This window comes from Anguilla rostrata, chromosome 6, assembly GCF_018555375.3.
Source record: "Anguilla rostrata isolate EN2019 chromosome 6, ASM1855537v3, whole genome shotgun sequence".
NCBI classification, from domain to species: Eukaryota; Metazoa; Chordata; class Actinopteri; order Anguilliformes; family Anguillidae; genus Anguilla; species Anguilla rostrata.
Window position 1 is genome coordinate 39,547,264 of NC_057938.1, and position 15,797 is coordinate 39,563,060.

The window sequence follows — 15,797 nt, forward strand, 5'->3', positions numbered from 1 at the left end:
CACACACACACACACACACACACACACACACATTAGCACACATTAGCCAGCTGGGGACAAAGGGCATAAATGGCCAGAACTTGGCACCTCGTAAAAATACCGCTCTCACTTAGGGACTTCGCCTCTTAAACATTGCCAACATCCAAAACCCACAGCAATGCCTCCCTGCTGTTGGTGGGCATAGGCCATTACAGCAGGGTGATTGGTTGCAATATATACTATATCAAAACATTAACAATAACTAACTACAACCTACATAGTATATACAATCCAAAATATACAAAGGCAGTCATACCTTGTTGCTACTTAAGATGCAATTCATGAGATAAACCATAACAAAATAATATATAGTTCACAGAGAACATCAATTCTGTAACATTTTTAAAAAACCAAGAAAGTGATCCCTTTAAATGTATTATCGGCAATGATGCTGGTTTGTCAGTTTCTTTCCAAGATGATAAACATAAATTTGAAACCATATTTTTAATAGACATAACACAATGTCTTTGTGTTAACCAGTTATCAAAATAATAGTGGATGCGCTGATTGACAGCATTCCCTGTAATTAGTCACAAGCTCAATTTAGTCCATGCTATCCGGGACATCCTTAATCCATCCCTGATAATATTTTTTCTTGAGATGTTGACTTAATAAGTCAAGGTCAGGAGATATTGTGTACAATGTGACAAACTTCAGAAAATGATCATCTGGCAGCATTGAAAGTGCTTTATGTGAATCTTCTTGTTAATGATGTCAGAAACAAAGTCTTCAATGGCCAATAACAAATCCTCTAGTGGGCACTGTAAGAATGTCTTTGCTTTCAGGATAAAAAAAAAATCTCCAAAAAACAACAAATTTATTTTGATGGTACTTTATTTATAACTATTTAAAAAGAAATATTATTTGAATTGCATGTGTCTATACCATTTTATGAAATTGTTATAAAATGGTATAGACCAGAATGGCATAGACCAATAGATCTTACTGACATGTGTAATAGCTGGTTACTATGCAGAAATTGCCCACACTATGCTCGCTCTGGAAATAGCATGACCAATAAGTATTGCAGCCCTGTACCAGTGACATTTAATCAGTGTTGCCAGGTCTGTGTTTTCTGCCAAATTAGGCAACTTTGAAGATACAAATAATGGGTGAAAAAGTCACAGGTGTTATTTTTTGTCCCTCTAGTTTTAAAATACTGTTGGTACGGGTTACGCAGTACATGTATGGTGCAGGAAACTGAGTATCTACCTGTACAACCGGAAAGGTTTTGAGATCACTGTCAAGATCCCCACCTCTGACTATCTTTGTGTGAGTTCTGAGAGACAAATATTTCTCTAACCTGGCAACACTGAATTCTGTAATTTGTTCATTTATTTATTTATTTTTGCTATTAAAACCTCTCACTCTGCAAATAGGCTAACTCAGATTGTGATTTTGCAGTGGGTCTCGTGTTGCTTCCAGTGAGATAAAGGTCCTTGCTTCTCACTCACAGCAGGGTCTGTGAACAGAGGCAAGGTGAAATTGCCAGCAGGGTTTCTTCCCCACTTTGGCCTCAACCCACAGCACATTTAAAAATAAATAAATAAATGAACCTTGGACACAATCCTCGATCTGGACCTGATGACAAACTTGAGTCATCGGTCAGGTCACATGGGAATGCTCACTTTTCATATGGATAGAGCAACCACACAAGTGGCTGCTGTCAATCAAAAAATAAATTAAATTACATTCTCTGGGATAGCAAGGCTGTTACCTTAAACGCCCCACGCCAGTCCAAGAAACTGTGGCAGCATGATTTCTTGCAATAACATTTCAATTTATCCCAGAACAAATGGGCTCTGCCTTTTGTGCATTGCAATGCAATTCTGCTTAAACCACAAAAAATAACGCAAAATATAACATGACACTCAATAACAGATCTGTAATCCAAAACACCTTGGCCAGATCCTTTAAATTATTTGAAAGCAAAGCTAGCTCAAATGTCCCCCTGGAACAATGCGTGAACCTGCCACTCAGGAAGGGTGCCACATAGTGTGTGGGGGAAGGCAATTTCCCTTCCCAGTCTCTAACACGACTTTGTGTGTACATTATTATGACCTCCACCCACAGCCGATGGCAAAGTCACCACATTGTGCTAATGACCTGTTAGCTGTAGCTGCTCCCTCTAATTCCAGGGCATAATGTCATATTGCTCCTGGCTCGTCATTACAGAATGAGTCGTCATAGACATTACAGAGTCGTCATAGACATCGCCATTGAAGTGCAGAGTATGGATAGAGTACCTCCTCGCTCCAGTTTTGATTCATGTAATTTATTCATGAGAAACACGACTCAACATGATGTGTACTGGCCTTTTTGCTGCTCTATCCGATTCTACTCCTTTCATTATGGGTAATTCATTGGTTAGAGTCCCTCTACAATCTCAGAGAATTTAACCTCTTCAGCGTAGCTGCCTCAGAACAAGTCAAACTGAATTTGGTTTTCACCATGTGATGTAATTACTGCACTGTTTCAGATAAGTTCAGTTACATAACAATCACCAGCAGTCTCCCCAAACACAGAGAAAGTGTTAATGCATTCAGTAGAGAAACTTAGCACTTCCTGTTAAGCGGCCTTAAAATACTCTCTTGAGCAGGTGATGTGCTATACTTACTGCCCCCAGCTAAGATAAAAGTGTTTGGGAAGCTATTTCTAATGTGAGATGTGAAAGTACACTATAGGGGTTGTTAGGGGGTCAATGTTCAGGAATGAGGTGTTAATGAGTTTCCATGGATGCGGAATGTATTGTGAGTTGAATCACAGGAACAACATGGGAGCTGCTGATTGTACAATAGAGTTACTGATAACCTAACACCGGTAATTGTCATTGCATCCAAATCATGGACTACAGCCTCACATTTGTGTAGTGTGGATAGGCTAGGCTAAATAGCAGCTTCAGTACTGTATAAAATACAGAATGACAAGATGGCCGTATGCAAATGTTCTGTAGGATATCTTTCTGGCTCCCCCCTGAACTTCACTTATATTCTTTTGGATCATTTGGACAGGATATGTGCTTCTATAATTTATGTATAATCCACCCTACATATTACTCAGGAAATGCTTCCACAGCTATGAACAACTTCATCCTGACCATATAAGAGACCCAGTCCTAAGTAGATTATTAACATATTCAAGAAAGTGCTTTTCACTTATTTCAGGATAATTGATAATGTATGAAAAGTAATACACTGTACTACAACATTTATATTGACATTGAGATCACAATTAATGCCATTCTGGTTGTTCAATTAATTTATCTTGCATTGCCTTTAAATGGGTCTCAGTGATTTGCTTTCTCAGCTCAAGAAAAAAAAGAGACAATTCAAGTTGGCTCTCACGTCTGCGTGTATGCATCACATGTGATCTCTTGAAATATACCTCCCACCACAGAGCAAGTGTCTAGTTGCAGGGAGGTAAGGAACCTGCAAGGGCAAAAGGATTGTAACCCTGATATCATTGGCAGTGAAAGTTAGCTGCTCTTCCACAACACATTCACTGAGGTAGGAATCACATATTTTGATTTACTTATAAGGTTATAATGAAATTAGCTTGTATTTATGATTGTTTTCTTTAACAGTGCTTTGGATCATATATTTTGCAATGTTAGAAAACATTAAGGAAGCAGTGAAAGTAGTGAAGTTAGGACACTTCTGCCTGTGAGACTGGTTATTTCATTAAATAATAGGTCATAGGTTTGGGACAAAAATATTGTCCCAACAAATAGCAAGGCATTTTAAATTGATTGGTGAATTTGTTAGATGGGTTGGTTGGGGGGATTTCTGCAGAAGCAGATGAATCTATCTGGCTGTGATATATATGTATATATGTATATAAATATATATATATATATAATACAGTATATATGTATATTATAAATATGTTCCTGCTTCTCAGTTTCTCCCGCTGTTACCAAAATGTTTCAAAGTCAAGTGTCTAAAGTAACTCCTCAGTAAGTCAGCACCTATTGGACTGCCATCAGTGCCATCTGTCAGTCTAGCAGCATTTCGCAAATTGCTACCACAGCAGCTGGCTAGCGACAAGTCCTCATCCTAGCGACCTCATCTCAACTGTCCTCTCATGGACCTCTGTAGTGCCAATCTGTAAAAACCTGGTGGACTGCCAAGGGTGGGCTGCTAGAAGGCAGCTAGTGGACAATGTGTGTTTGTCTGGATGGAGGGAGTCAAGGTCATGATGGATCTTTAAGATTACATCATGGAGAGTTGCCTTCACTACAAATGAACTGTTGCCATATAAATAACTATCGCTTTGTAAATTGTTGCATATACTTGGCGCGTTTATTTGATTACTTCAGTGCAGTTTTCAGAATCTGCGATGTTACAGCATTCATGTTTTGGACAGACAGACTGAAATCCTAAATGATCATCTGTTTATGGAGAATACATTTCTTGGAGTCAATATCAAAATTGATATTTCAGCATAGTGGCTGCTAAATTGTGACTTTGCGGACAGCAAATAGATTCAGTTCTAGCAGCACCTGTTAAATTGTCCTCCACTTGGTTTCTAATGGCAAAGGGACCATGGTAGGCCCCACTGCTGAAAATTTGCCACTTAAAGGTGTGAGTGTGATTAACCTCCAAGGCAGGAGCAACGATATCAAAATCTTAAGTCAGCTAAAGTCATCTCATTGGTCATTTGGTAAACATCTGTAATCTGGCACAAACTAAAACATTTTTGCAAGTCAGCCTCTGCCCACTATGTTATTCTCAAAGTGTTTTTCAAAAATTGATCAGGAACACATTTATGAGTTTTAAATAGTCTTTGACAGGACATGGTAATTTCACTTGTGGCAACACTTAACATGAAAAAACCAATTAAGCCAGACTGTTATTCATGATAATAACAACTTTTTTTATTGATTCAAAGGAAGAACCAACACAGGAAGTTGCTATCGTCTCTTCATCAACGACAAAATGGCGACCGCCAGCTTGTCCGTGTCTGGTTCGAGGAGTCCGATGCTTGGGTCCGACGACTACAGTCTTTACAGTGGCTTGTCAGAAGATGAGCTAATTGAGCTGGCTGTCGAGCAGAGCTTGGCTGATGCCTACGTATCTGTCGCCAGAGCAGTCTCCACCAAAACGCCTGCTTTTCAGAATGGGCCTGCATGGAACCAGCCAAACTCAAACCCAGCCTTCACACAAAGCGCACCTCTGTGCCAACGCAACACCTCAGTGTCAATCACCTTCGCTGCTATGCAACCCAAAGATGACTGGTGAGTGCGAGTGTAAATCTAGTCAGCACCTGACATGTACAGGACACAGATTTATCTGATAAGTGAGTCACAGTTGTTCTGTGCCATTGGTATTGTGTAATCGGATTGATTTTTTTTTTTCAACTTTACATCACTGCATTGCTTGTTGAAAATTAGAGTGTTTATTTCTGTTCCCCAAAGTAAAAACGATGAACAAGATAGTTTAGTTCAAACTCGTTATAGCCTTATTTTTGGACAATTTAAAAGGCTGGTTAGTAAATGTGATTAGTATTTTAGGTAAATATAATGTACATGGGAATTGGCAAGGGGTTAGGAGAAGGAAAGCTAAAAGCCCTGTCCATACCATAACTGACACTGGAGGAAAGAGTTCAGAGATTTGTGAATTTTTTTTAAAATTTCATTTCCATAAAGGGAGTCACTGTGCTAAATGCTCCACCTCTCCTCTTACTTGATTTGACTTAACTACTTTCTGTCTTGTTTTGAATGCTGTAAGTGTTTACCCACTATAACTGGGTCAGTTGCAGTAATTATCGTTATTTGTAATGTCAGCTAATTCTCAGCTGGCCTTTCTTTCAGTCACTTGACAGCTGTATGAGATTGAGCTGCAATCCCATTGGACTCAAAATATGTTGCAAGGTTTGGCAGCTTCTTTTTCATGTATTATGACTTGGGCTCCATAAGTAAGATAGGCTCTCATCCAATGTAAAACGTCTGGTCTTGCTGTTGCCCATGTTGTGGAAGGATGACCCAATTTTTTGTGCTTAGTCACAGAGTCTGACACTCCAGCCCAGTGATACCAAACCCCACATCATCATCTCACTGGGCTGCTGGCCAGTGTCTAATTGGTACCAGCAGACATTGCTGTGTCACACTTGGCCTATTAACATCAGAGTAGTTGTTAACCTCAGAGAGGGAGTTAAGAAACTTTGTCCAGTTAGGATCTTACCTGCCTTTTTGCCAGGTTATAGCCAAGCTAAGCATTTACATACATGTAAAGCCTATAACTTAGTTCGCCTACCTTCCAAAGATGGTATTTCCTAGATAATGAAATGGCACACAAATTTGTTGAAGCTGAACTTCCTATGAGTGCAAAAATAATTATAAATTGATTTTTTTTTCCCATCTTTTCCTTTTTCATCTAGAACATAGGAGTGTGTCCAACAGCAGTTAAGCTACATTCCCTTTCATGTCTTTCAGAGTAGCCTCTGGTAGTCCTCTTAATCACAGACAGTTGATTATTGACATCCTTATTTTAGGCCAGATCGATGCACCAGGAATGACACTGTTCAGCTGCTCAAAGCACATTCATGCAAATTCATTCTTGTAGCGAGACAACGACTGGAGACCAGCAAAGTGAATTAATGACTGAAGCCACCAGGAGCCATTCCTCCATCACAGACAAAGGGCAACGATGCGTGGCATGGAGGAGATACAACGGCTCAATGTATTTCACGCCAGAATCTGCGGAGTGAGTGTTCTCTTTACTGCTGGTGTGCTCACTCATCCAACATCAATTCCGGGAGCTTCAGCTAATGAAATCTGTTCACTCTTCCAAAAAGGAGACGTGAGACTTAAACAAACATAAGTCAAAAATGAAAGCCTTAGCTAGGTCATACATTTTTAAAGGTGAAATGGTATCATAATTGTAAACGTTAGGTTTGCCCAGGTTTTACCAGTATATCCGGTATTTTATTTTATATCAGGACAGTTAAAATGGCAAGAACTCTTTTCTTTTCAGAAATTGAATCGTGGGGTAGATTTGTTTGAAACAAAGTTGCCATACAAATATTGAAGTATTCAGAGGATAAATGCACAAATGGCCACGTCACGCATTGCTTTCGCAGGCTTTTGGACCCTGTTGCCGAAGCAATCCAGAATGGTGCTGTAGACAGACTGATTAGATTGTCATGGATGGGGGAAAGTCTGACGACGCCAAACAAGCAGGGCTGGGCCCCCATTCACGAAGCGGCCTTCTACGGACAAGAGAAATGCCTCAAGGTCATACTGAAGGGTGAGCGGAGCACACTCGGTCATACTGAAGGGTGAGCGGAGCACACTCGTTGCTTAGGCCTATAGTCCCTGCTCTCTTACAAAATAAATCATTTGTTTAATTACTTTTACTTTTTGAGCACCTTTGCCACCTGAACCACATAGGAACCTGGTGTACTTGTGGTTTACTTTATTTTTTGTTGGACATTGTCAGCCATACACCCTAATTAAGCTTGCCAAGCACAGACTAATTCTCTGGCTCTTACCAGGCAGATATAAAAAAACATTTCTATGTCCAACCCAATGCTTTCTCTGCTTTATTTTTATAGAACCACAGCACAGGGTGTGCTTAGCAAAGTTCATTGCTCCTGGTATGCGTTCATGTCTGGTTTTTTCCTGGCATGGTGGCTTACCTGTATCCTGTGTGTGCTTCTGCTGCAGCCCACCCTGAGGTGATTGACAGCCGCACCCTTCGGCAGCAGACACCACTGCTCCTGGCCGCGTCAGCAGATCACGTGGGGTGTGCGCAGAAACTGCTGGAGAGCGGGGCGGACCCCAACATCCCCAACAAGGACGGAGAGACCCCGCTCTACAAAGGTAACACTCCTGTGTGCTGGATGTCCACGTTATCGGGAGGATTCTGGGTAAATTCGTGAGGGGGAGGTGCTTTCAGTGAAATTCATATACCTTAGAGTGTGTCCATTTAAAAAAATGAAAAGTTGTGATTGTGTAGCCATTCTTCGGCATCAGAGGAGCACACCTATGTAATATGCAGCCATTATATCTGTGGAGTAGTTGGTACATCAGATTGTGACCAGGGTCATAGGCACATTGTTATCCGTATTTACACCTGTTGCACCATCTAAAAATATGACTTGGCACAGCTAAGTCCAGCGTAGACGATGTGAGTTGACACCTTCTATAGTGCAAATGTTTCCAGCCAGTGCGCATTGCTGGACTACAATACTACTACTGCTTGATTAGTTAGCATCAATCTTATGCCATAAAAGTATTCTGTAAAGCGCCATAAAATCTTAGGGCTAGTGGTATTAGCAACTGCAATGCAGAGACAGCGCACCATTCTGGTCAGAGGTAAGAGCTCGTCAATTAATTCAAACAGCTCAGCCCTGCCGAAACAAAAGCGCTCAATAAACTCACTATCCCCATATATATGCAGAGGATTTGTTTCGATCTTGCATTATTCTATCGCATCTGAAAGCGCACTGGTTGGGCCGTCTACAGATGAGATGCGCCATATTCAGAGGTCATTGTTTTTAATTTTGCAAAGAGTGTCACCAAGGAGAATAGTCCAAATGTTTCACTAACGCCTACCCCGTAGTAGGCATAGAATTTACACCCATGTGTAGTGCTACACCTAATTGGTGCAACAGGTGTATTTTATACATCTGACCTTTATATGCACTATGCACTTCTATGCATTTTCTATGTTGAATGTAAGCATCAGGCCAGGCATACAGGTATGTGCAGCTGGTGAAACCGACCCCTGAGGATTGCACAATAAGACTAGAACAATCCTGTTGACTGAAACGTCTCCTTCTCTGGGTGATGCTATGGCCAATAATTCAGCATCCACACATCAGCATGCTGAATCCCAATGTGTTTGTAGGATTAGCCAATCAACAGCTGCCATTGTGCAGGCATCCTTGATAAGGGCTTCAGTAAAAATGTTGATGGATTGACGACACAGTAATGGGAAGGGAGGCCTTCTGTTTGTGTCTGTGTGAGGATGGCATTTCTCAGTATGACATTGCCCCCCTCACTGTTGCCCTCTCTCTCAGCTTGTGAGCAAGAGAATGTGGAAAGCGTGGAGCTGCTCTTGAGCAATGGAGCCCAGGTGAACAAAACATGCCTCCAGGGCTGGACAGCCCTTCACGAGGCCGTGAGCCGCAACAACGTGGAGATCTGCAAGATGCTGGTGAGAGCTGGCGCCAACATCAACGCCCGCAACATGTACGGCATTACCCCGCTCTTCATCGCAGCCCAGAGCGGACGAGCGGAAGCTCTCCTCTTCCTCGTGAAGAAAGGTGGGCAGCGTTAAATGTTTGGTCTGATACCCTAAGATATTTGTAACTTGTCAATGTCAACCACTATTAGGTTATATTGATCCAGCAAGAGACGATAAGACCTGCTTCACACAGGATAAGGGGCCATGACATGTATATGTTCAATGTAGGTTATTTGTATGGTCTATCTAGGTTCCTTGTGGGTTCTGTGTTGCCAGTAAAGTCGATATTGCTCTCTGTTTGATCCAGGTGTGGATATAAACAGCCAGGTGAATGATGGGGCTACAGCTCTGTACGAGGCCAGTAAGAATGGCCATGAAGAGATTGTGGAGCTCCTTCTGTCTCTGAACGCTGATGCCAACAGAGCAGCTAAATCTGGGTTTCTGCCCCTGCACATCGCTGCCCAGCGTGGAAATGAGGAGTACGCACTATTCCATTGATAAACACATTAAAAAGAAAACATTGGGCATGTCAATGGTTGGGGTTGACATGGCCAAAATGGACTCTCGGTACAACAAAAAGAGTTTCAGATGAGAACAGGAATATCATTAATAATCAGGTCACTAGGTTCATTTGTCACATTGGTAATAATCAGGCCACTAGGTTCATTTGTCACATTATACCCATATCAATTCTAATTTTAGCTTTAAAATGTTATAGCTATGATCCCTGTACAGTACGTTACCTTATCATGATGCATGATCTGTCATTAACATTTTGGTAGAATTGGCTAATGTGACAAATCGCCTCGTCGTACCTGTCACACTACAAGAGCAACAACGAAAATATTAAACATGTTTGAAAGCGATTGGCTGGTCCCAGAATGGATCGGCAGAAGGGGGCAGAAATTGACTGGAGCATGACGACCCTCTCACACTATGTGAGCTTAACTGAACTGAACTACTAGTACTACTACTACTAAGAAGAGGAAGGAGAATTATTTATTATTATTATTTATTATTTACTACTCAGTATTACATTTTTGTTTTTGTGGCAGACTTAGTATTTAGTATTTAATTGTAAATAGGGTGCTGATGAAGGGCACACAAAAATTCAACAATTATTAATACAGTGCAGTGTTCATTAGTAAAGTGTAGTTTTACAGGAACTATTAGGACAGTATGGTTTACTAACATTAGTATATGAGTCATCTAAATTCTCAGCAAACATTCATTTGGGCTCTGTGAGCTTCCAGTGACCCCTTCCCATGCTGTTGCCTTCCAGAGTTGTGTCCCTGCTCATCCCTGTCACCAGGAGGGCCCGTGTACAGCGCAGTGGAATCAGCCCCCTCCACCTGGCCGCTGAACGCAATAGGGACGACGTCCTGGAGGTCCTGATCGATGCCGGCTACGATGTCAATGCCATGCTGTCACCTGACCGCTCCAAGATGTATGAAGACCGCCGGAGCACGGCCCTCTACCTTGCGGTCATGAACAACAACATCAGCGCCACCACCATGCTCCTGGATGCAGGCGCTAACCCCAACCTGGACATGTTCAGCCCACTGCTAGTGGCACTGAGGCAGGGCTGCATCCAGACCGTCACCCTCCTGGTGGACCATGGTGCCAATATCAACGCCTGTGTTCCCACCCACCCAACTTCTTTCCCTGGCACCGTCATGTTCTGCATGAAGTACCTCTCCCTGCTCAAGTATCTGATGGACAATGGTTGTGATGCCCTGTCCTGCTTTCAGTGTCATTACGGCTGCAACCCCCACCCACCCATCAAAGCAACACGTGACAGGAGCAGCCTGGATGACGAGACAGATGAGGATACTCCCAAAATGCCTGTGCAGGTAGAGGATTATGGGGCTCGATGATGGTCACAGTGGGAACTGGTGGAGATGGTGATGGTGATGGTGATGATTATTGGTTTGCTTTGGATAATTTTCTCTTTGATTGCTGTCCTCAGTTCTGCGAGATCATTTCTGCACCACAGATCTCTCGCTGGGCGGGACCCATTATCGACGTACTGCTTGACTACGTTGGCAACGTGCAGCTCTGTGCCAGACTCATCGAACATCTGGACAGCTACGAGGACTGGGCAGTCATCAAGGAGAAAAACGGTAAACATCACACATACTCACAGACGAACACAGACACACACACACACGCACACACACACACACACACACAAGCATACAGTAAAAAAATGTTATGACAAACCCTTCCCTAATAAAATAACTAGTATCTCATTATACATTTTCCAATATTTTCCCATGTCCTGCACAGACCAGAGTTAAAAAAAGGTTTATGGAAGTAAAGTAGGAAACATCTATATACATATTTTTATTGCAATAATAAAGACATAGAAAAAGAATTCGAAAGAGGGCGATAATATTTAGTACCATGTCAATAGCTCATTTAAAATGCCATGTGTTATTTGTACGCTCAATCCAACAAGCTTATTCAACGTGTAAAGGATTGTTAGAGACTATCTTTGGGCAGAAATAACAGTGGCAGTGATCCAACAAACAGGGGAGCAGGCTGTTCTTCAGGCATTCCATTGGCAGTGTGAAGGCCTTGTACTGCAATGCCCTCTTTGTTGTAACACAAGCTACAGTGGTTTGGGTTGTGCCACCAACTGTGTCCAAATTCTACAGTCTAAATTCTTCTGCCAACCCCTGCCCGATTCTGGGCGACTAGCCATGTGTGACACTTGCAGAGGGTGGAAAAGAGCAAGTGACACAAAGGGCAAACTTGGATGATTTATTTTTTTTGCTTTGGTGGAGCTTTTTTGTTAATTGACAGGTAGTATCAGAACCCTGGTGGTCACAAAGGAGATCTCAGAACAGTCTTGCCATGCCATTAATGAACAGCACTTACTGTTATAGCGATAGGCATGCCAGGACCATGCCAGCCTGGACACAGGTCAGATTCTCAGAGGGCTCATAGAAGTGTGACTTACTGGCCACGTGCAGCTCGCTATTGAACCACTTCCTTGTGTCTCATAGTTCATATCTGAACTGCCTGTTTAAATCCCCTAATTCACCTCAGCCAGTCTTCACAAAGTTGTTGTGATAGGTTAGAACATATTGTTATGTACCGAAAGTGCGGGCTTGTCTGAACTGCACAGCATTCATCACAAATGTCCTGTTTAATATAAGACTTATGTCTCTCATTTTCATTGCTATAACAAGACAGAAAAGCTTGCAACAAAATGGTTATTCTCAAATTCCACAATATATTTTGATTGTTTTATAACTGAGAATAAAAGTAATAAAAAAAGAATTGAAGCAATCTTTTTATTATTAATTGTGAGTTCTGGCTTTTCTGTATTGTGATATTTCTAAACACAGGTTCAGCACATAATGCACTGTGCTGACGATGAACTTGAGGGCTTATTCTCTTTTATCAGCTCTTCCACGCTCCCTGATGCACGTGTGCAGACTGACGATTCGCAAACAAGTGGGAACAGAGAGACTCAACCACCTGAACGCCCTGCCCCTCCCAGAACGATTAATCAAGTACCTATCCGTGGACCGCTCCCAAGCCTATTAAAGACACCAGCTGCTGTCTAGCCAAAAAGTGGTGCCATAACAGTCTGCAGGTTGCAGTCCCATTTTGTGTGCTATAGGACAGTCAGCCTAATTAAAACATTTACTTTTCTTCATTATATTTGCGTGAAAATGGTGGCTGTGAAGTATTGATTTTACATGCAGTTGGCAGCAAACAAAAACAAAGCATGCAACAACAAATTTTTAAAAAGCATGTTTTAGTGTTTAACTACCAATTATTCAGGTACAGTCTTTATTCATATTGTAAATGTTGCTCAGGTTTATCGGCAGATATGTTTTACTCATGCTAGCTAGACACTGTACGTTTATATATGCAGTTGTGCAAACCGTTATATATTATGAAGGATACGTCTTAACAGACAGTTTGGATTGATGACCTTATTTCATCTGAGCAGCTGTGTGAACATTGTGAATTTTGCTCCACAGTTTGGTTAAAGTTAACAGAATGTTTTGTATTGGGAGAAAAGATTCTTTTGCAACACATCAAATTCAACCTTGAAAATAGTTTTATAAATGTGTTGTTCATATACAAAATAATGTCTCATTTTTTACTATTATTATTGAACCACCCATGTGAATAGTACATGAATTAATCTAAATGTATTGTATGTAAAGATGTTGAACAATAGATCACTGTATATTTGGGGTTGGCAGATTATTCAAGTCATTAACAGAAAAAATAACAGGTTTGTGTCACTTTTAAGCTGACAAATGTGTAGCGCAGAAGTCAATGTCTTGTGACAATCTTATCAAATTGTATTAGCAAGTTATTTTCTAGGCGTTCTTTTTCTGAAACTAAAAGAACGGACGGAGTGTAGCACAGTGGTTAAGGAACTGGACTTGTAACCGAAAGGTCGCAGGTTCAATTCCCGGGTAGGACACTGCCGTTGTACCCTTGAGCAAGGTACTTAACCTGCATTGCTTCAGTATATATCCAGCTGTATAAATGGATACAATGTAAAATGCTATGTAAAAAAAAAAAGTTGTGTAAGTCGCTCTGGATAAGAGCGTCTGCTAAATGCCTGTAATGTAATGTAATGTTACTGAGTGTAAGTTCTAATAAAACATGTACTGTATAACTGCAATTTTTTTTATTTTTCCATAAAAATATAATTTTGGGAAAGCATAATTAATATTAAATATATCATTTCAAACATTATGAATGTAGGAAAACAGTAACACTTTTAGATTAAATCTAGGGGACTATGTTGCATTTGGCAACCCATACTTTAAATGTTTTTCATACTTTTTCTGTCATGGGTTGGATACACTCATACACTAAGAAGGCAATGTCACTGTCAATCATTGCTCAAGATACACTCCCATACCCAAATTTCAACAACCCTGTCACATTCCACATGCACACACGTGCAGGGCATTCTCAGAGTAACTCACTGGCCCTTCCTGATGACAGGCAGCTCTTTCCAGCCCTAGCAGCTTGTGACCCCGCCTCCTTCTCCGAAGGTCACACACACGACCAGCACCATCCAGTGGCCGAGGCCTAGCTGGCGGATGCTCTGTCTTTGCAGGCTATTGTGTTCCCTCCGCAACGGTTAAAAAAAGTCCCTGCACCTGCCGCAGGGCAGAGCCAGGGGGCATTGAGTTTCCCAGAGCGGGAAACCCACATGCACTCAGCCGCAGGGGAAGCTGAAAAACATGTTTTGCTCTTCACCCTGAGCTCTTGGCCCCGTTGTCCTTCCGCGTGCTGCTAAGGTGCATGCTCTGTGTGGCAGGCATATCGGTCAATAAAAGGTAAAGTCTGCTCAGTAAACATTTCACAGCATGAGAGCTGTGTCCCATGTCATAGTCAATCCAAGGGGTGCACATAGACACTCTGTATTCGTACTGTAAACAGGTTTTGGATTTGAACCCCAGGCCAGGCTAGGCCAGTTTAAATAGTACCTATTTAATGACTTAGAGTGGTTGTCTATGTAACATTAAATAAATATGAAAAGATTTTTATTTAAAAAAGAGATTTCAGAAAAATAAAGGCAATTAAAACAGGACATCAAAACAAGATGAATAGGACTAAAAGTTATTTAAAAAATAGTGCAATAACAATAATAAACAGTGCTGCTATAACCGTATTCCCTCATCTGGCTTAAGTCATTAAAAGGAAAACTGAAGTTAAAACTAAGTGGCAAGTTTCACCAGAGCTGTGCTATGTTCATCTGCCCAAGTTCAGCACATGGAGAACTAGCACTACATCTCCACCTGTTGTTCTGCGTCAACTGAAGGACCCAGACAGTCATCTAATTAGGGACTGGGCCTCTGCCAAATAGTGGGCTTGTTTTTCATAAGCAGCTACTGCAATGCAGTTCTGTCTTTTCCCCAGCCAGAACCCACCGCATAAAAAATATGTCTGTAGAGTTTCAGCTGAAGGTCAGTGAACTGAGAATTACGGCCAATTTTCTTTTGTTTACAGGAACATGAGTAATCACAGAATTCTAATTCATTGTACATTTACATCTTGAGTCAAGAGGCGTCCATTTTACTGATGTAATATGATTTACAGCCACTAGGTGGAAATGCAGCTCTACAGGAATAATCGCACATTCGCTGCAAACAGATGATGGTTAGAATGACCACACTCCCGAGAAGACTGTGTGCATAATGCACTGACAATATACAATAATGAATTGCAGTCAAAAAGCTCATTGAAATATGTTTCAATGGATCAAGGTTTTCTCATAATAAGTAAGAATAAGTAAGGACACATGAAAGGGGGTTGAAATGTGGGAAGTCCCAGTAAAACTGGGTCACCCAAACTATATTTCCGTTGTTATGGTATTTTAGTTGCATAGCCCAACCTGTCAGAATTAATAGGCTGGTGCGGTCAAGGTGTAAAAGTTGATGAGCTCTGAAATAATTAATCTGGTTAAAAGTAACACTTGGTAAAACCATTGGGTGTGGCAGTGTTTAAGTGCGACAAATACAGACTGTTTAGCTATTTGAATTGAATTGAAATCAAAATGCTGCTTGACTGTAAATG

At 41.3% G+C, this 15,797-nt stretch overlaps 1 protein-coding gene across 2 annotated transcripts; it reads left to right on the forward strand.

The window, feature by feature from the left end:
- The first annotated feature begins 3,461 nt into the window (after positions 1–3,461).
- On the forward strand, positions 3,462–13,843 carry LOC135257125 (ankyrin repeat and SOCS box protein 2-like). Of its 2 annotated transcripts, none has more exons than XM_064339571.1 (10): positions 3,462–3,545; positions 4,930–5,275; positions 6,603–6,743; positions 7,120–7,286; positions 7,706–7,861; positions 9,064–9,309; positions 9,538–9,709; positions 10,513–11,083; positions 11,200–11,353; positions 12,646–13,843. In XM_064339571.1, exons 2-10 carry the CDS (start codon positions 4,977–4,979, stop codon positions 12,786–12,788), a joined length of 2,049 nt encoding a protein of 682 aa, XP_064195641.1. In that variant the 5' UTR covers positions 3,462–3,545; positions 4,930–4,976; the 3' UTR covers positions 12,789–13,843. The 2 variants fall into 2 exon arrangements, with proteins under 2 accessions (XP_064195641.1, XP_064195642.1); XM_064339572.1 differs by having other exon boundaries at positions 4,934–5,275.
- The last annotated feature ends 1,954 nt before the right edge of the window (positions 13,844–15,797 follow it).